This window comes from Astatotilapia calliptera, chromosome 11, assembly GCF_900246225.1.
Source record: "Astatotilapia calliptera chromosome 11, fAstCal1.2, whole genome shotgun sequence".
Taxonomy (NCBI): domain Eukaryota; kingdom Metazoa; phylum Chordata; class Actinopteri; order Cichliformes; family Cichlidae; genus Astatotilapia; species Astatotilapia calliptera.
In genome coordinates, this window is record NC_039312.1 from 36,128,620 (window position 1) to 36,149,800 (window position 21,181).

Sequence of the window (21,181 nt, forward strand, 5' to 3'; positions counted from 1 at the left end):
TGAACCATTCTCAACTTGTTAACTTGTCATTTCTGAGGCTGGTGGCTTGGATGAGTTTACCCTCAGCAGCAGAGGGGACTCTGGGTCTTCCTGTCCTGGGCGTCCTCATGTGAGACGGTTTCATCGTAGCGCTTGATGGATTTTGGGGAGACATTCAAAGTTTTAGCAATTTTACGGACTGACTGACCTTCAGTTCTTAAAGTAATGATGGACTGTTGTTTCTCTTAGCTGATTGGTTGTTGCCATAATATGAATTCTAACAGTTGTCAAATAGGACTGTCAGCTGTGCACCAACCTGCTTCTGCCCAACACAACTGATGGTCCCAACGGCATTAAGAAGGCAAGAAACTCCACAAATGAACCCGGACAGGCTCACCTGTGAGGTGAAACCATGTCAGGAGGCTACTTACAGGAATCTAAAATATAAAACAGATTTAGTTGTTTATATTTTTTCTTTGCTACATATTCCACATATCTTGCTTTGTATATTAGATGTCTTCAGTTTGTATCTACGATGTGAAAATGTCATAAAAATAAAGAAAAAACATGAAATAAGAAGCTGTGTTCGAACTGGTTGCATAAAATCTTCATGTTAGAGTCTGAACTCTCCTTCTGATTGGCAGAGACTACTCAGGTGACCGAGCCAATCAGCGTCCACATCAAACATAAAGCACCACGTGATGAACCTAAATTGACCAGGAAACAATCCACATCTGCAGGAGTTCAACCGTCTCTGCTTCAGAGAAGAAAACTCAGCAGGTTTCATGCTCCACCCCCTCTAACAAGGAGGAGGAGCTTAACAACGCTGTCTGAAGGGCAGCTGTGTGTTTTGACAGAGACGGGAAAAATGAGTGCACTCAGAGAAATGTTTGTGACTCCAGCTGCTCCTGCCGGCTGTCGCGGCGAGTCTTTGTGGGTTTCCACAGAAACGGCGCTCCGTTGTTTGCTGCCTGGGTCAGGAGGACGTGATGTAAGGTGTTTGTATCTGCCCGCCGACACAGTGGCTGCATTAAATAACCACAGCCTCGGGTTTTTCCTAACTGAAGGAAAACATCAGGTTAACGAGCGCTCTAAGCTCGCCATCCTGCTGATGCGTGCGGTATCCTGACCCTCCGCTCAGAGATGACGCTGCCATTTTAAATCTTTCCTGATAGCTTCACTGTGCTGCAGTCAGCTCAGAGCACAGCAGGCAGTCAGAGCTGACGTCTCCGTTTACTCAGCAGCAGAGCGCAGGCCAAGCTGCCGCCGCTTCACTAGCTCGCCGTCTGCATCTGAGCGTGACCTCGCACGCAGGAAAAGGAAGCTTCACTCGGAGGAAACGATGGAGTCAGAGCCGTATCCAGCTTCTTGTACTGGCACTGGTTTCCTTTGAGGTCAGAGGGCCGCGCTCCTCCTGTGTCAGGTTTCTGCTGCTTCCTCTTTCAGGACATGCGAAGCAGAAATCCAGGCTGCAGATGCAGACAGACACAAGCGTTCACCTCTGCACGACCTCCACGTCCACATTCGGTCTCAGGCCTAACATGTGCACGTGTGCCCGGTGTGGGTCCTGCAGCTCTTTTACTCTGCGGGCCCTGCTGTCAGTGTCACACATACCAAATCGACCCGAATCCTTTTTGAGCTTTTTATTTCTGTACTGACGAGCAAACCTGGAAGCTTCGGGGCGACCAAGCAAGCGATGGTCACAGTCAGAGGATCCCTGCAACTCTTCCAGCTGTCCCAGAATTCCCGTGCACATTTCGTTCTGGGCCCTCCAGTATCAGCTCCATCCGAACGTGAACCTTCATAAAATCAGGTCGCCGTGTCACTGGCGTTTAAACCAGGCTGAAGCTGAGACGCTCAGGAAAAGCTCCAGAGCGTTCCTCTGAGTTATGTTCGGCTGAAGGTTTTCAATTCAGTTTTATTTATACAGCACCAAATCACAACAACAGTCGCCTCAAGGTGCTTTATATTGTAAGGTAGACCCCACAATAATACATACAGAGAAAAACCCAACAATCATATGACCCCCTATGAGCAGCACTTTGGCGACAGTAGGAAGGAAAAACTCCCTTTTAACAGGAAGAAACCTCCAACAGAACCAGGCTCAGGGAGGGGCGGGGCCATCTGCTGTGATTGGTTGGGGTGAGAGAAGGAAGACAGGATGAAGACATGCTGTGTTTGTTGCCGTTAATGCGTTCCTGAAACTTTCTCGTGTAAACAGGGTGATCCTCCATCAGCTCATCCACTCTGATCACTTCTTGTTCCTTCACACAGAGTGGAGAAGTTCCTGTTTAAAGAAAAGCGCCACTGGGGTTCACACACGGCCCAAAGTCGAGCAGACCGCAGATCACATGACCTGTCAGGTGATCAGGAGCACAGACAGAGGTCACAGCTCGACGACGGATGTCTAAAGTCACACGAGGTCAGACCTACCAGCTGTAACCACCCATCGTACTCAAGAACACCTGTGCAGGAGGGTTGAACACCAGCTTTCTGATTGGTACATGAGCCACCTGAGTTGCAGCTGCACCCACCGGTCTGAACATGCCCCTTCACAACAGTAACGACAGCAGATTGGTGGTTGGTGTCTGAACCCCCGTTGGCAGGCTGCCGGCAGGTGGTTCATCATCGTGACAGCTCAGACTGAGCCCCCCTCACAGATCTGATCGCCGATCAGCTGATTTTCCAGTGCACTCAGCTCCACGTCTGCAATCAGTTTCCAGCTCGGCGCCGTGACATCATCCAAAGCGAAGCAATAAATTTGCGGGTCGCCCCCCGCCCCCTCCCAGCCCCTCACTACTGACATTCCACCATATTAATCTTTAACCGCTGCCAGATGGACAGGAAGCAGCAGAGTGGGCTGAAGCACGGCCTCGTGGGTACGTTTGTTCAGGATGAGCTGCTTGCTTCATCACCATGGCGACGGCACACGGAGAGCATGATGTCAGAGGATGTTTGAGCTGCAGTTTGGCTTCAGTAGTCCAGAACCGCCAGAACCACGTCAGTCTGCTTCCTGCAGACATCACCAACGTAACAACGAGCTTTCACGCCGTAGGACGTTTCTCTCAGAGCGACTTTGACCAAAAACAACCGCACGCACATACAAATAAACACACTATGTATGTTATAAATTGACTGTACAGAAAAATTAATATTAAATCAACTTTGCTAAAATTATGTTGAACTGTAGTCTACTCTGGTCCCGTCCCCAGGCTAAACCCCCCAAAACGTGACCATCCAGAGTTGGGACCAGGAAGCAATTAAAAACCAGCAACAACAGTAAAGTTACAGCGGGATACAAATAACATCGGGCTGATCCTGCCACGATTTGCTCCCCCGGTTCAAATCACAGACAAACAGGATCCCACAGCTGTTTATGTTTTTGAACACATTTTCACAGAGAGGCTTTTTTTGATTTGATAGCAATGTTGAACATTATTACACAGGAAAAAACAACTACAGTAAAATAATGACACCGTGACGCCTCTGCCTTTGTAAATGGAGGGGCAGTAACTGCTGTAAAACCTGCAGACAGTCAGATTAACAGTATTTCGTCTCTATCATTCTGCAATTCATCTCATGTAAACAATAACGTGGCCACAGCGTGACGTGGAAAAAGCCACATACCTTTGACGCTGCGTGACGAACTCTGTATTCCTCGTCCACGTAAACGCAAAAAAAGGAGTTTTAAAAATCTCCGTTTTCAGTGATTCGAAACGCCGTTTACGTGGACGAAACAGCTGCGTTTTCAAAAATACCCGTGTAGGTGCGGACGCAGCGTAAAAGAGTTAGTAGTTTATTTTATTACCTGTAATTTATTGCAGTTTACTTGTATTTGCTTAATTGTTTACTAAATGTTTGAGGTGTGAAGTAAACTGCAATGGAGCAAAATATGGGCGCGTGGTTGGAGGATGTGGTTGTGCGTGCGCGCCGGGGGGCAGCATTCTTCTTGTAAAACAAAGGGGGGCCTAGCGAAAAAGTTTGGGAACCACTGGCTTAAACGGTGCGTAAAGAATGGAGAACAAACTTTGTCCAAAAACCTCTCGTGTTTTTATTTTTAGCAGTCTCTTTTTTTCTGCAAAATGAAAACCAAGTTAGCCTTTTCTGTTGATACAACACCTCCTTTGGTTGGAAGCGGTGCTTAAACAATGGAAAACACAAACTTTGTCCTAAAACCTCTCATATCTGGCTGGCCTCGTTATCAGCCGGCAGCCATTAGCATTAATGCGTCAGCAAACAGTGACGCGGTGGAATCAGCGAGTGCTGCAAAGAGCTCACGCTGAGAGCACTCGTTAGGGTTCACTTTGGTCTTCAGTGAGACTTACAAACTAGTTCCACTCTTGGCTCCTATTAGCCCGTTAGCTGCGAGGAGCTAGGAGCTCGCCCCCTTGGTGGACTGGGATAGAGGGTAGAGTGGTCGTGATCGGGAGGTCGAGGTTTCAAATCAACTGAACGGCTACCCTGAGGAACCCCTGAGCGAGGTACCGTCCCCACACACTGCTCCTCATGCGCTGCACTGGTGGCTGCCCACTGCTTCACTGGCTGAATGGGTTAAATGCAGAGGAATTTCCCTATGGGGACTAACACATACACATTATTATTATTATTAATGAGGGCAGGGCTGATGAGCTGAAGCAAGAGGTTAATCAGCTGGAGGGCTCTTCAGTCCCAGGAGCTTCTCTGCAAACTCTCAGGGCTCATCTGCACCAAAGGACCGACGCCTCTGCTCACAGGAAACTTTGAACCCATGTCTCCAACTTGTCAACTGGAGTCCAGACTGGAGCTAACTGGATGATTATTCTGCCTGCTGCTGACCGGGAACCACAGGAAGCCGTTTATGGGTTTTTATCTCAGTGAAGCCTTTCAGTGTAATCGTCCTGTTGGCTGTGCTGACAGAGACGTGCGTGGCGTTTTAACGCACAGATTATCCAGAAGCTTCCAGACACACTGTAGCCTGCAGAAGACTTATTTCCCCACCGCAAAGCTCCTGGAGTCAAACTGCAGCTCACCTGCAGCTCACACTCCTCTGAGGCTGATTCGCTGCTGTCTGATGCCGTGCCTAATAAAGAGGCTGAGCTGTACTCAGAGCAGCTTGTCTCATAGTGTTTCATTAAGGAGACAAAAGGCAGACACAAGGTAAAATTAGCCTCAGTGTGTTTGGCAGGAAATACCTACAGATCTGATAGGCGTCCGCGGCGGCCTTATAAGGCGGCAGGTTGTGACCTCTGTTAATGAATGTGCTGTCGGGAGGTTTGCTGGCTCTGTGGGAACCGGAGAGGGAAGCTGCCTGAGGCTGTTTGTTCGAGCTCTCGGCGGGTTTACACACTGATACACCTCCGCAGATAGAGGACGCTCGATTTATGACTCCATCGCTAAACTGTGGCTGAGCCGAAGGCACCACGTCTCAGGTCCCGTGCTCCCCCTCAGCTCACCCGACAGACTTTCACTCCCACAAACTCCCAGCCTCTCTGAATTATCCATCACACGCGAGTCCCAGCCTCGCCTCCTGCTCCTGCTCTGTGTGCGAACGGCTTCACGGACGCTTGAAGTCCTCGCTTTGTACTGGAGAAACTATGCTGTTATAGTTTGAAAGCAGAAATGATGAAAAGACGATCAAAGACAGAGAGCGACGCAGGAAGGTTAGAGCGCTTTGTGGATGACTAAAACCCTGAAAAGTCAGGGCCTGCAGGCAGCTCGTCTGCACCTCAGCCCGGCCGAGGCCGTGATCTCCGCTCACGGATCTCAGCTGGAGAACGGGCCGAAGCTCCGAGTGCAGGAATTTTTCTGCAGGTGTATCTGCACGGCGGCTGGGACACGAAACCCAGGTTAGAGTGTCACGAGGAAAAAACAGCCAGATGTGGGTCTACGGCGGCAAGCTGTAGCGGTTTTTCAAAATAAAAGCCCTGTGCTCCATGCAGGACTTCAGAGGCTAAAGAGAATCTGGTCAAAACCGTAAAATCATCCACATACGCAGCTTACTGAAACACAGCTTTCAGCACCAGCATCCGTACTGCCAGCTGCTGTCAGTTTATCTACACTGCAGGACGATGCTTTACTGCAGTACCGAGTCAGAATCCTTCTGTTTAGACTCTGAGGGCTCCGGCATTAAACCTGAACGCAGGTCTGATCATCTCTGACAGGAAATGACTTAACAACAGGTGTGTGTCTGCAGCTCCTCTGGCAAACCTGCCACAGCATCGCGGTCGATTCAGCTCGAGTTTCTGCCTCTGCTGCAGAGGAGGGGAGGGGGGGGGGGAGGGGGTAGAGGATCACACACGCACACATCGTTTCTGTGTGTGTGTGTGCGTGCGTGTGTGTGTGCGCGTGCGTGTGTGTGTGTGTGTGTGTTCCTCTGAGCATGTATTCATATCTTTGTGAGGACCTGTCCCCGCGAGTTTGGAGCATGTTAGTGACAGGGTTAAGGTGGTTTGGGGTAAACGGTCAGTTACACGTCCCTACAAGTTATGAATACCTGACGTGTAGGGATGGGTATTGATAAGATTTTCACGATTCGATTCCATTTTCGATTCTCTTATCGATTCTTTTTTAAAAAGAACACTAAGGTCGATTAGCTCAGAACTTTGTTTTATATCTTCTCTTTGAACAAGGTAGAAATTTAGGAGTAACATGGCCTTACAAACCCAGCAGTGAGATCTTAAGAGATCCAGCCTACGGCTCTTCAATGGGGTGTCACAGGGTCCCCAGGAAAAAACATTGTAAATGTAAAATAATAAAATAAATATTCTTCTGTAGCAATAACAAAGTGTAACATAAATTATTCTGTAGCAATTACACAAGAATATCCAGTAATGTCCCTGCCTACAATTAAACACATTCACTTACTGAAAATCATCTGCTGTGCTTGACCACAAACTGAGTCTCTGCTCGGTGACGTTCGTCTATCCTGCCTGAAAGGAGACGCTACCGGCAGACTGCAGCGAGAACTGCCAGCATCTGAGCCACACTCTGTCTCATCATGGTCACTAAATGCACAGTAATGGCAGGTTTGTAATAAGGCAGATCGCGCTAACATAATATGTTAGTTGATTATTTACCTGCCGCATTAACGGGAGAGGACGTGCAAACGTTACCGCTGCTGCTGGGCTGAGATTCACGAGTCCGGAGCGGAATTAAAAACACGACATTCATTTAAGGTCATCACGTGTTTTTTGCATATTCGTAGTGTTTCCTCCCGTAAATGAAATCTCTACTTTGCAAGTATTGCAAGTTGCCCTGTTGTCATCCGTTCTCGTAAAGTGTAACCAAACTTTTGAGCGTTTGAGCCGCCGTGTTTCCTGCCAGGTAAATGATGCTCCGCAACGTGGTGACGTCATTCGGGGCGACTGGAATCGATAAGGGAATCGTTTGCAAAAATGGCAAACGATTCCAAGGAACTGAAACAGTGGCAACCGGTTCTCAACAAGAACCGGTCTTCGATACCCATCCCTACCAACGTGTGTGTGTTTGTGTAGCAGCAGGGTGATGCTGTGCACAGATAAAGGTTTCCGATTGGACAGACCGGTGCGATCTACCTGGTGCCTGCTGGTTTTTCTGGACTAACACAAGATGTTGACAAAGCTGATTTCTAGATAATTTTTGCTGCGAGGAAAACAGCGTGGTGTGGACGTCGCATAACGTCAGTTGCGAGAATCAAAGAGAAAGCACGCCACCGAAGCTCGCCACATGCTGAAAATGCCACGTCCAGGTGAGCAGCTCTCTGATTTGCTCGAGCGTGTTTGTTCACATTCAATTTTAGTTAAAACTCTGATTTGATTCAGATGACCTTAACGTACAGGTGTCATGAAGGGGGCGTCACCTACAGAGACCAGTTTGGAAGCACGTTTATTTGGCGGCCGGTCGCGGACTCACCTCGCCCGTTATCCTGGATTTTGGAGAGGATCTGGGAGTAGGTCACGGACTCCTCCATGAACACGCTTTCCTCGACGCTGATGTTGATGTTGCTCAGCTCCATGTACAGACCCTCGATGGCGAAGTAGCACGGCCGGTCATCCTTCTTGTTGTCGCTGAAGACAACCATCACCTGTTCCCGCCACCCAAAATGCTCGCAGATCCGCACTGCGAACCGCCCAAGCTTCTTGTGCGTTGGCCCCGTGTTGGTGATGGACAGGTACGTTCCGCTGGAAAATGCCACGGCCGGGGCGCCTGCCGTCACCATGGGGACGCTCCAGTGGGTGGTGAAGAGGCCGACGGGGGAGGAGCTGTAGGAGCAGCCGGGCCCGATGAACACCCACGGGTTGTAGGCGAGTTTCAGGTCCACCGCCATGAGCGGGGCGACGGACTCGGAGCACATCCCATCCTTGTCCTGGCTGTTCTTGAAGAAGTACACAAGGTGATGGTTGGGGAGGAGCGTGGGGTCGGCGTTGATGTTTCTGACGGCCCGGTCCACGGCAGGGCCGATGCGAGGCCACGCCCACGGGTATCTGGTGTTGTTTTCTGGTAAAATGACAGCCAGTGTGATGTTCTGGAGGCGTTCGTGGTCATGCTGGGTTTGACCCAGGCCGTAAGTTCGGGCCTCCGCTGGCAGGCTGAGCAGAACCGGCAGAGCCAGCAGGAGGGTGGCGCCTTCCTTCCAGCGGGCCATCCTCCACCCACAGGTGGTCCACGTCCACCGCAGCTGGGTAACCGAGCGCCGCGAGCTGCAGAGACACAACAGAGGCATTAGCCAGGCCTGAGGTGTGAAACTCGCTGTAAGCAAAGCCTAATCACATGCTGAGCACAGCGCGAGCTGCCGCCACGCCTCACCTCACTCCAACAATCTGCTCCGTCAGTCCTTAAAGGCCTCGCCGAGGCGGGGGAGACAAACTCCCTGAAGCGTTCCTGGAAGACCGTCCACCCTCTAAACAAACAAGATGAAGCCGCCGTGATGTCAGACAAATACGCGCCATCGGTCGGCCTCATGAGCGCCAGACCTGCCTGTGCTAAAGTGAGACCGCCATTGAAGCTTCATACCATAATTTATTTATACAGCACTTTAAAAACAACACATGGCTGACCAGCAGAAATAATAAAAATACAATAAATAAATAACAATAACAGTGTCAGTTACCCACTGAGTCAAAGGCCAGTGAATAAAAATGAGTTTTGCACTGATGTGCAGAGGAGGCTTCGGGGCCACAGCAGCGGACGCACGTTTCAGCCGTGATTTAGGGGCTGAGACCGTCCACTGCAGGAAAACACGCTCCTCGTCACGCCTCGTTCACACACACACTAACACAGACTGGGGCAGCCAGGTTTCGAACCACCAACCTTCTGATCAGTGGATGCTGAACCTCCTGAGCCACAGCCGCCCCTAAAACAACCTGAACGTGGAGCAGCTCAGGGCGTCAGACACACTGTGGATGGGGGTGGATGTGGGTGATGGGTTCGTGCTTGTCTCCCAGTGCAGCTTTCAGCACAGAGGCAGGCTCAGAGGTGCCACTCTGCCACGCCAGTTGCTCATCCTGCATCTGTGACCGTGTGCACACGGGATCACCTGCGGGCACGTTGGCACTAACGGGCTTCCATACACGCCGTGCCTGAAAGCGTCTGCGCCCGCGGACCGCAGCTGTCCGTCCTCGGGCTTCCTGAACTTTGCCCCCGGAGGAAAAGTGTGTCTCCAAACTTTAACGCTGTAAAAACACGTTCAGAGATAAAAACACGGAACTTCAGCACACTTACATTCAGCGCGTTCACGTGCGCGCAGATCAGCTGTAAATCCTCCAAGTCCGCTCAGGTCACAGGCACGAGCCCTCCGGAGTGTCAGCCCGAGCCCACTCAGCTCCCACTGCCACACAGCGGCGGAGCAGCCGGACCGACCACAGCCTTCAGGGCGGAGAGCCGGGGAGGAGCGGGGGAGGAGCGGGGGGAGGAACCAGACCAGGGCTGCACAGCAGAGGCAAACAGCCTCTACAGCCCAGCGGCGCTGTCACTGCGCCCTCTGGTGGCCGCCTGCAGTTCCTCTGGTGTCCAGCAGAGGCAGCAGAGCGTCAGTCTCCACAGACGCCCATGTTATCAGAATCAGATCATTTATGAGGAAATGATGTGTTTACAGTCGCTCCAAGACAATGAGAGCAACAGATTGAACCAGTGAAATAATGTATTATACAGTTACAAACATAAGAAATCGCTCAATTATAAACATCCAGAGTATTACAGAGGTGAAATATATATGATTGACATTTTAATTTTTTTAAACGAACTTTATTTAGAACAATAACAATGACAATCTCAAAGAGACAAGCGACATATTGAATCATTCAGAACAGAATCACACCTCCTTTTTCTTTTCTCCCAATCAGAGGAATACACATCACTGCCACAGTTGGTACACCACGATGAAATCGACAATAACTGAAAGTAAACACACATACACACACAGACATATATATGTATACATGTCTGTGTGTATAAATGTGTACGTATGCATATACACACGCATCTACATAATAATAATAATATAAAAAGATGAATAACCAATACAAAAATAACTAAATAACAATAAAAAAGAATGAAAAACAAGGAACAGAAATAAAGGAGACAAGGGGATCACAAACTCTCTACAAGTGAGGTTCCATAAACAAGACACATAACTTAAATAAGGGGCTAAGAGAAATCAAACTCTTCTAAAAAACTATGCAGTTTGATTGCTCGGAGCTTATTTATTAGCTTAAGAGATTTACAGGAGTTAGTTTTTAAGAGCAGGCCATGAAGGGGGGATTTAGCATATCGGCATTTATGAATGTAATGCTTTGTTATAATAATGATATATGATTGACCTGTGAATTTCACCGTGTGCTGTGCGTTAGATGGAGCTGTACAGAAATCCACAGACAGTGGTGCATTATGGGTAATCTCAGTCTCTCACTGAACGTGCTCCTGTGACTGGCCAGCACGTCATTGAGTGGGTGGGAGGTATTATCCAGCATCGTCCTTATCTTGGACAAACATCCACCTCTCTGACACCACCCTAATAGGGTCCAGCTTTGAGGTAGAGCAGGTCACCTACTGATCAGAAGGTTGGTGGTTCAATCCCTGCATGCTAAGTATCCTAACCTCCGATGCATCCATCAGAGTATGAATGTGTCTGCATGTAGTCAGAAAGCACCAAGTATGGTGCACGTTGTACAGAGTGCTTTGAGTACTCTGGAGTAGAAAAGTGCTGTATAAGAATCAGTCCACTTAGTATTTAACACCAGTGTCCACATCTCTTCTTCGCCAGTTTGTCAGCTAACTTGTGTTAGTAACAGGCCATCTTTACTCGCCGTACTAAGTAACTATGGATAACTTACCATACTGTCCTTGTGGTCTCTGGATTCACCACTGCCTGCAGCCCGCTCACTTCTTGGACGCTGGTCACCACCTTTCCCCATCTGCCTGGATCTCCAGATGGCGACCGTGGCTCAGGGGGTTGGGAAGCGTATCTGTAACCGGAAGGTCGCCGGTTCGATCCCTGGGCTCTCTGTCCTGGTCGTTGTGTCCTTGGGCAAGACACTTTACCCTACTTGCCTACTGGTGCTGGCCAGAGGGGCCGATGGCGCGATATGGCAGCCTCGCTTCTGTCAGTCTGCCCCAGGGCAGCTGTGGCTACACCTGTAGCTGCCTCCACCAGTGTGTGAATGTGAGAGTGAATGAATAGTGGCATTGTAAAGCGCTTTGGGTGCCTTGAAAAGCGCTATATAAATCCAATCCATTATCATTATTATTATCAATCAGCCTGGAGGTTGTTTACACCCTTGCTGGATGTTCACCCGGCTATCCACGCTTCTCTTCATGCCATTACCACTCCACCTGCCATAATTCAGTCTGTCTCCTCATCTACACCCCGGGCTTCCTGAGCCTCTGCTGATAAACCTTTCCCTCTGTTCACAGAGCCCCGCACATCTGACACACGTTGTAGCAGTACCTCTCTGGGTTTTCTTTGTGTCACCAAATAAAGCTTGTGAGAAACCTTACCATTGCTTCCCGTACTCATATCCATATCTGGGTCCACGTCCACGTATTGGTCTCTGAGCCCCGTAACACTCACAGGTCAATTCAATTCTGTTTTATTTAAATAGCGCCAAATCACAACAAAAGTCACCTCAAGATGCTTCGTATTGTACGGTAGACCCCACAATAATACATACAGAGAAAAACCCAGCAATCATATGACCCCTATGAGCAGCACTTTGGCGACAGTGGGAAGGAAAAACTCCCTTTTAACAGGAAGAAACCTCCAGCAGAACCAGGCTCAGGGAGGGGCGGGGCCATCTGCTGTGATTGGTTGGGGTGAGAGAAGGAAGACAGGATGAAGACATGCTGTGGAAGAGAGACAGAGGTTAATAACAGATATGATTCAGTGCAGAGAGGTCTGTTAACACATAGTGAGTGAGAAAGGTGACTGGAAAGGAAAAACTCAATGCATCATGGGAATCCCCGGCAGCCTACGTCTATTGCAGCATAACTAAGGGAGGATTCAGGGTCACCTGGTCCAGCCCTAACTATATGCTTTAGCAAAAAGGAAAGTTTGAAGCCTGATCTTGAAAGTAGAGATAGTGTCTGTCTCCTGAATCCAAACTGGAAGCTGGTTCCACAGAAGAGGGGCCTGAAAACTGAAGGCTCTGCCTCCCATTCTACTTTTAAATACTCTAGGAACAACAAGTAGGCCTGCAGAGCGAGAGCCAAGTGCTCTAATAGGGTGATATGGTACTACAAGGTCATTAAGATAAGATGGGGCCTGATTATTTAAGACCTTGTATGTGAGGAGCAGGACTTTGAATTCACGGACAGAGCTGGGTGTCAAATGTATGCTATGCCTTCTGATGCTGCTGCCTAAGGGAAGCATGTATAATGTAAACAGAATTGGTCTGTTTGGAAGCTGACACAGTCTCTATGGAGATGGGTTTTTGGGGGGGTAGCAGGAGGAGAGAAGCTGCAGAGAGGCGTGTAAGACTGCAGCTCTGCTTCCTGGTCCCAACTCTGGATAGTCATATTTTGGGGGGTTTAATAAATTTGTCCATATTTCTAGAAATGAGAGCTGCTCCATCCAAAGTGGGATGGATGCCGTCTCTCCTAACAAGACCAGGTTTCCTCCAGAAGGTTTGCCAATTATCTATGAAGCCCACTTTGGTTTTTTTAAACAAATTAAATGGAGAATCTGCACCTTCAACATAACAGTTGTGCCATTTGAAAAGTGTCACTTTCAGCATTAAGGCACATCTTTTATTCTGAAGGCAGTCATTCCCCCCCCCTCCCCCCCGACCATGACCCTTGGTCCTGAGAGAGTCCTCTGTGCAGACTGTGTGTGACAGAGGTTTGCAGCTGTATATAGGTGCACTGCTTATAATAAGAGTATGTTCATGGTGGGGTGAGTTGGACCTGTTGTGGTTTAAGAACCAGCTTTAAAAACAGAAGCAAAGAAAAAGCTCCTCACTCTGAACGTGTTTCAATAAAACATAAAGAATGAAGTATTGATTTTGCTCAAATATGCACTTCCTGGGTTCATTTGTGTTCCTGCAGCTTCCAGTGTCTCAGAAAATCTTCTTCAGAGTGACCATGAAGAGCAGGATCAGCTGGGAACATGTGACCAGGTGCTGATGTACTTCCTGTTAGGACACCAAACATGAATTATAGATTTCCTTCCAGCTGGAATCAAACATCAATCAAACATCCCCAACAGGCACGTGCAGGGGGGGGGGGGCTGGAGGGGCTTGAGCACCCGCCCCTTTCCTGATGGGTGCCCAAAGTGCCCTTTTGTTGAGGCAACCTAAACAAAATAATTATTTATTTATTATTTATTTATTTGTTAGAGTCCTGTCTGTGCCCCTCAACAATAATATTTATCTATTAATCACAGTTTTGCTAAATAAAAGGATCGGGCTTGCATTTGCATTACATTTGTTTTCCACTTCTGGATACAATTCAGAAAGTCTAGATTCAGAGAAATGCTCCCTGTGTATGACCTTAAATTGAATAAGTCCAAGAGGAGCGCAGGAGGTGGACGATCGTACCCTCGCTATAGCCTGTTCCCAAGACTCCTCATGGATTTGAATTCCTAGTTCTCCTTCCCGTGGACACTTAAGCTTAACATTAGAGTGGTTACCAAAAGACGGGATAGTATCATAGAGTTTCGAAATGGTTCCTCTGTGATGAGGAATAAATAATAGCGTAGTTTCCCACTGCTGTTCTGGAGGCAAAGAGGGAAATTTGGGAAACACTTGGCAACAAAATTTCGAATTTGAAAATAGTGAAACAAATGGGTGGTAGGGAGATCGTACCGAGAGGCACAGAGAGACTTGATGAATTTAAGAATCTTATGATTTAATAAAGAAATTTGCACAGAGACGGTAAAATTCTGATGACTGATAACGTAGATGAATACAACAGACGAGGAACAGGCGTTTAAATGCACAAAGGAGACAGTCAGAGACAACTCGGGACAACTGGAGACATTTAAGGATGCAGGGACTGACAGAGACGACGTCTCATCGTGACGAGTAAAGTTTATCTTGCTCTGGCTGGGCAGCTCTCTGGGTGCTCAGCACCCCCAAAGCTCTGATTGTATCGCCCCTGTTCTTCAGTCCTAGAACTGAAGAAGCTTCTCGGATGAGAGGTGAAACGTCTTCAAGCAACTTAAAGATTTACTCTACTAAGTACACGCTTAATGTACTTGTGCTACTTTCTGATACTGTTTGACTTTATTCTGGATCAAAAGATTGTACTTTGTACTGCACAGGATTTATTTTTAAGATTTAGTTTCTTATTTGTGTTATAGAAACCATGCACAGCTGCAAGGATGCGATGACGTATCACGCGTCCTTCTGGAAGTGCAGCTCCACAGCACAAGTACATTTACTTGGATGACACCAGGGGGCGACACAGAGCCTGTCAGCCATCTTATAGCAAGTTAAACATAAACAAAGGTTAAAAATAGTTTCTTTCTTATAATTCCAAATTTATTTTTATTATAAATAAACAAACAATAAAAGTAATAAACTGAAAATAAGATAAGAACTCACTAAAAATAAAAGCGATTCAGATAACAGTCAGTCCACTGTGAGTTTCTTTATCATCCATCGTTACTCAGCAGGAAGTCTTCGCCCCCCCCCCCACTATTGGAGCCGCCATTTCAGCAGGAAGTAGAAGTGCCCCCCCCCTTTCAGGATTGTGTCATCAATTATTCAACAGGAAGGGCTGTAAATATTCAAAAAGATGTCACATCCAGCCTGACTGCAGGGACTTCATCACCCACGAGCCCCGTGGGGTTGGCTGGGACTGTATGTTGAACACGTCTTCATTATTCACTCGTCATTAGCGTCACGTTTAAACCTGCTGATGCTTCTGTTCCAAGAGACCTCAGAATAAGGTTTTTTGAGGCCTTCCTGCACTACGATGGCCACCTGCTCACCTGCTCTTGTGTGATGGTTCACTGACAGCTTTACAATGAGAGAATAAGACCATTAGAGCTCTCAGAAAGGCCCACCGGTACAAGGAACAGACTCCACAGGCACCTCTTGATAAGAGACCTTCGGGTTTATTAAAGGCAGCTTTTTTCAGCCCGCTCAGTTTCCCTGCTGTGGTTCGACCGGCAGCTGCTGAAGGCGTCAGCGAGTGCAGTGTAAAGCTTTGAGGAAATATTCTGTGGACTGATGAGACAAAGCTGAACTCTGGAAAGTTTGAGTCCAGTTACATCAGCACGACACTAACAGAGGATTTCATAAAGAGAACATCCCAGCAGCAGCAGCTGTGGTGGTGGTCCGACTCGCTGTAACTGAGGGAACCATGAATGCTGCTCTGAGGAGGAAGTATTTACAGGCTAGCTTTGTTTGATGATCTGAAACATGAAGAAGAAATCATGGAGGGCCAGTTTAGCATATGCACCAAAACACGACATGGATGAGAAGGTAAGACGGATATTTAAGGGTGAAAGCCGGCGGTAGGATCTCATTATTTTCTTATTACCGAGCAAGTGTCTCCATGCTGTCACTGCAAGAATCCCAAAGCTGAAAAATGAACCCTTCTGGAGCACTCTGACCCTGTGATACCAAGAAGAGCTGGAACCACGCGTAAGAAATGAGGCCTCATTTATTGGAAAGAAAGGTGCTCGCCAAGCTCCACCCACAGAGCATTCTGGATTTATTATTACTGAATCTATCAAACACACACAGAGTATAGAAACAGTCAAACTGTCTTTAATAACACCCAAAGCTTCACGTCCACACAGCTGAACTCCACACATCAGCAACCAGTAAAGAGGAGGACACAGGAAGTCAGCGAAAGCATCAAAAGAGGAAAGCATGAAGATACGTGATGGAATAATAAACATACAATGGAGAAAAAACGAAGGAAAAGTCAGGAAATATTTAGGGAGCAGTGAGGGGACAGCGAGGGGACAGTCGGGGGACATGGAGGTTTATGTTGCACATGAGAGTCCAGGTTCTGGAGGACAGGACAAATATCAGCAGCTGGAACATCTGGGACTCAAACGGGGCAACAACACAGAGCTTCATTTGTCTCTACAAGAGGTAAATCTGTTTGTTTCTGTCCTCATTTGTCCGCAGTCTGCAGCTCCATTGCTTCGTGTGTCAGAGGTTAAAGGTCAGCAGGTGTTCTTCAGTCCGACCAGACGTGTGCTCACCTCCCACAGTTTTCTTGCCACCACATCGTCCTGTCCCTCTGGAGCAGTTTCTTTCTCTGCACAGTCGCTGCAAACACAGATATGAACAATGAACAAGTGACTCAGTTTAATGTGTTTAAAATGGAAATAACCCCAGAAAAGCTCTGCAATGTTTGAACGTGTCTTTGTTCATCAATCAACCCGAAGTTCAAAACCTGCAGCTCTTCTAACGTCCAGGTTCAAAGTTTGCATCGTTGCCTCTTTGACCGACAAGTGGATGCTGACACAGGCAGCTGTAGCTGCTCGCTGCCTGCAGGCGCGACCTGGACCTCTGCTCTGTGTTTGTGCTGTCGGAGCCTCATTTTTAATGACATCGTCTGACCAATAATATGGCCGCTGTTAGGTTAATGTCCAAGAAGGCGGAGCTCTGGTTTAGGTGAGTGAAATTTGTGGGTTTTAATTGGATGTTAGTGATTAGCAGGTATCTGTGTCAGTGTGATAGCCTCTCACAGCCTGCGGATGCACGCTGACAGTCAAGCTAGCGAGCAGCAGCTGAAACAAAGTAGTCCACCCTGTCGCTGGCAGGCAGAAACGCAGAGGGCTTCAGTAACATCATTTTAAAAAGTTATTCCATTTATTCGAACGTGTTTACTACTTAAAGCTGAGAGAGGAGAAATCTCATGAAAGGAAACAGAGAAATGACAGGAAGTGAAAACTCTGATCTCAGAACGGTTTTATTTGTTTACCATTCAGCAGCTCAGACACGCCCACATTTATTATCAGAGCCGTCTACTCTTGTTTTACCTGAATTCTGCTCCTCGGACTTTAACACTTTGAGATGCTCAGGGAACAGAAAGAGGCACAGGTGTTTCTTCGGCCCCTCCCCTGCCTCCTACCTGAAGTAGCATCCAGACAACTCCTCCAGGCCCGGCGTCACAGCGCAGTACAGGCTGGTTTGGCAGCCCTCCCACGGAGTCTTCATGAGCAGCAGGGATGGGAGCTTCAGCAGCAGCCCGACCAGGGGGAACCAACCCTCCACATGGCGACCCAGCTCGGTCCGGATCACGCCTGGGTGAAGAGAGAACGACGACACACCAGAGCCTGCAGGAAAGGTGAGGACAGAGTCAGGAGGCGGGTTCACAGGTACTTTTGGGAGCTCGGCGGTCAATCACATCACAGCGCTGAGAGGCGAGATAACCCTTCCTCCCGTCAAACCATTTTACAGTAGGGACCTCTGAGGCTTTTGAATATTTACGGGGACCTCTGAGCGTTTGTGGCGTTCAGTGTTTGTGGGGACCTGAGAGACGTCGGGCCAGCTCTCTGGAGAACAGGATGTTAGCCAGTTTGCTCTGTCTGTAGCTCTCCAGAGCGCCGTACGGCCTCCGGCTGAAGAACAGATCGTCAAAGTCAATACGACCTGTAAGAAACACATGAGGTGTTAAAGAAACAACGCAAACATCATCAGCACTGAGATCTTTTAAGAGGTTGGGGGTACCTCCACGGTGGGCAACGGAGGACACGTTGACCACACGGCTGGGGGAGGAGCTCTTCAGCTTCGGCAGCAGCAGATTGGTGAGCAGGAAGTGACCCAGATGGTTGACCGCCAGCTGTGTCTCAAAGTTGTCCTCGGTCAGCTGTTTTGGACACATCATCACTCCTGCAGACAGACGGATGCTCAGAACGACAAAAAGACGAACGGGCATTCACCTGTTCACAGGTGCGCTCACCTGTTCACAGGTGCGCTCACCTGCATTGTTGATGAGGATGTCCAGCCTTTCTTCGCTGTCCAGGAAGTCTTTAGCAAACTGTCTAATGGAGTACGTGGAAGCGAGGTCCAGGTGTCTGATCACCACATTACCGTTTCCTGTCGACCGGCGGATTTCCTCAGCCGCCCGTTCTGCCCGGGTCAGGTCCCTGCACGCCATCACTACCCGGGCTCCTTAATGCAGTAACAAGTGACAAACACATCAGCGTCCGCTGTGCAAACACAAAACATGATTTTATTTTATATGCTGGAACATGCAGTTGAAATAATTTCATTTTTGCTTGATGCGTAAAGTTAAAAGGTTAAAACTCATAAAACAACAAAGAGATTTTTACATTTGATTCAAATTGATATGAAGACAAAATGTACTGAAAGGTCGATTCAGTTTATTTCATATTCAGCTTGTGTATTCATTTTTTGAAAAGCAACTAAGTAATAAGGTAACTAAGTAAGTGATCAGTAATTAGTAACTAATTGCTTTTTTAAAGTAAGTGGTGAGGTGAAACATGTACAGACTTCAGCTTTCACGAGAACAGAAAGAAGAGTTTCTGTTCCTGGAGTGGGAAACATGGCGGCAGCACTCGGACGCGCCCAGGCCTCGGCTGCTGAGCCAGGATTAGTCGCCCTCGCGCACATCTCGTCTTCTTTCATGACCTTCTAGAAATGCTTTGAACTGTTACAGATGTCGAATGACTTTCAATCACATTTGAGTGAAACGAAGAAAGATTTCCACAGCTGAGCACCACGTTCACTAAAGAACAGCCAATCAAATCAGTGGATCAGTGTTTAAAATAATCAATGCACCAAACAGCTCAGCAGCACCAAGAACCTTAACGACCACAGAAAACACTGAAGTGGAAGATTACAGAATTATTTCCATGGTAAGAAAAACAACTTCACAGCGTCTAAAAGGCCTGAAACGCTGTGCAGGACGATCACTGCGATGCTTTCATGGATGGAGATACAACAAGGTGCAGACCTTGGGTATCGATCAGACTTTAAAACAAGCGCTTTCTGAAAACCGTCTTTGGACATGTGAAACTGAGATGAAGCTGTATCAGGAGGATGGAGAGAAAAGGGTGGAGGCAGTGTTATGGCGTGGGAATGTTTGGCTGGATCACAGGTGTTTCTCAGATTACAATAACACGCCCACAACATGGGACTGTAGTGTTTCCCTGTCAGCAGCTTCTAAAGCTTCGTCCTTTCTTGTAGGAGACACTCGAGTGTTCGGGCAGTAAGACGGGATCAAACCGGGCTGACCTCGGCGTGCCAGATCTCTGCTCGTCTCTTTGCCGATGCCAGCGTTTGCTCCAGTGATCACAACTGTTCTCCCATCCAGACGAACCGAACAGCGACAAACTCCACCTGCGATCCACTTCCTCAACACCGCCACGCCTGCAGACACACACACACACTCTCTGTCAGTACGGCAGCAGTGGGGCGAGGCCTGGATCTGTTATTTCTGTGAGAAACTCAGCATTTGTATTTCTTCATGAACTCTTCGAGGAACGCTGACATTAACCTGCCTGCATCAAAACTGACTCTGCATGTAAGCTCACAGCAGCAGCAGCGGCTCCAGCTGTGGATCTGGACCCCGAATGCAGAACAACAAGAATGTATTTGTCCTCATGCAGGTCAGTGGCTCTCAGTCTGTATTATTAACTGAGACATTATTTGGGCTGTAATGTAACACTGTTTGAATTAATGAGAAGTTAAATCTTACAGATCAGCGTGACTCCCAGCAGAGCTCCAGATCTCAGCATCAGGCAGCCCTGACTTTCCTCTCCCTGGGCCGGGTCTGAGCTGCCGCCGCCACCGGGCCACGGCAGCACCAGGAAGCCCCCAGAATGTGCAGCTTTCATCCCTGCAGGTCAGAACAGACTGAGAGGGAGCTAAACTAGACGGAAGAAGGAGGATTAACAGATTAGAGGAGATTATCCAGCACAGAGCTGCTCTGGAATCAGTTCCACAAACCACCAATCTCTGCCATGGGCAGGAAGAAGAAACTGTTAGTGATGACAGTCGGTCGGCACCTCCAGCAGCAGGACACGGGGGCTCTTCACTCTGCTGACCCACGACTGCACACCATCACACAACTGCTTCCTCAAGTTTGCAGACTACACAACTGTGGTAGGTCACATCAGCAACAACCATGAGACCTACGACAGGAGTGAAGTTAAACATCTGGCTGAGTCCCTGAACGTGGAGAAGACCAAGGAGATCATCATAGACCAGGAGAACTCACACCCTGCACACCCCACTGACCATCAGTGGTGCTGCTGTGGAGAGAGTAAGCAGCACCAAGTTCCTGGGTGTGCACATCTCAGAAGTTCTCTCCTGGTCAAAGAACACAGCATCATGGTCAGTAAAGCCCAACAGTGACTCTACTTCCTGCTCAAACTGAGGAAAGCGAGAGCCTCGACCCCCACGATGAGCACCTTCTACAGAGGCATCCTCACCAGCTGCATCACCGTGTGGTACGGCTGCTGCACTGGGCCTGCAGGAAACAGCTACAGCGAGCAGTGAGAGCAGAGAGAGAATCGTGGGTGCTTCTCTTCCCTCTATCCAGGACATCTACTGCACCCGCCTCACCCAAAAAGCTCTCTGCGTCACAGGTGACTCCACCCATCCGTCCAACAGCTTCTTCAGTTTGCTGCCATCAGGAAGGAGACTGAAGAACCTCGGGGCCAAAACCAGCAGACTGAGAGACAGCTTCATCCATCAGGCCGTCAGGATGCTGAACCTGTCGACCAGACCTGCACCCACGTCTGCCCTCTGACCCACAGTGCCCACAAACACTCGCATTGTGTTGGACACTTGTGTGTATAAGACTTTCATGTTGT

At 48.4% G+C, this 21,181-nt stretch overlaps 2 protein-coding genes across 3 annotated transcripts in view; both read right to left on the reverse strand.

Annotated features, from left to right (window-relative positions):
- Positions 1 to 9,806, reverse strand: part of LOC113031810 (atrial natriuretic peptide receptor 1-like) — a 59,473-nt gene extending 49,667 nt beyond the window's left edge. The window contains exons 1-3 of one of the 2 annotated variants that reach the window (XM_026184244.1): positions 9,658 to 9,806; positions 8,743 to 8,836; positions 7,849 to 8,636 (exon numbers count right to left, since the gene is read on the reverse strand). In XM_026184244.1, coding sequence (XP_026040029.1) covers positions 7,849 to 8,581 — 733 coding nt within the window. In that variant the 5' untranslated portion in view covers positions 8,582 to 8,636; positions 8,743 to 8,836; positions 9,658 to 9,806. Of the gene's footprint in view, positions 1 to 7,848; positions 8,639 to 8,742; positions 8,837 to 9,657 lie in introns of those variants that run through there. The other variant, XM_026184245.1, reaches the window with a different exon arrangement.
- Positions 9,807 to 16,075: 6,269 nt separating this feature from the next.
- Positions 16,076 to 20,602, reverse strand: LOC113031592 (retinol dehydrogenase 12). Its single transcript, XM_026183794.1, has 7 exons — positions 20,062 to 20,602; positions 19,599 to 19,733; positions 18,321 to 18,512; positions 18,069 to 18,230; positions 17,871 to 17,990; positions 17,470 to 17,674; positions 16,076 to 16,661 (listed from the first exon to the last, which is right to left on the reverse strand). Exons 1-7 carry the CDS (start codon positions 20,198 to 20,200, stop codon positions 16,556 to 16,558), a joined length of 1,059 nt encoding a protein of 352 aa, XP_026039579.1. The 5' UTR covers positions 20,201 to 20,602; the 3' UTR covers positions 16,076 to 16,555.
- Positions 20,603 to 21,181: the final 579 nt, after the last annotated feature.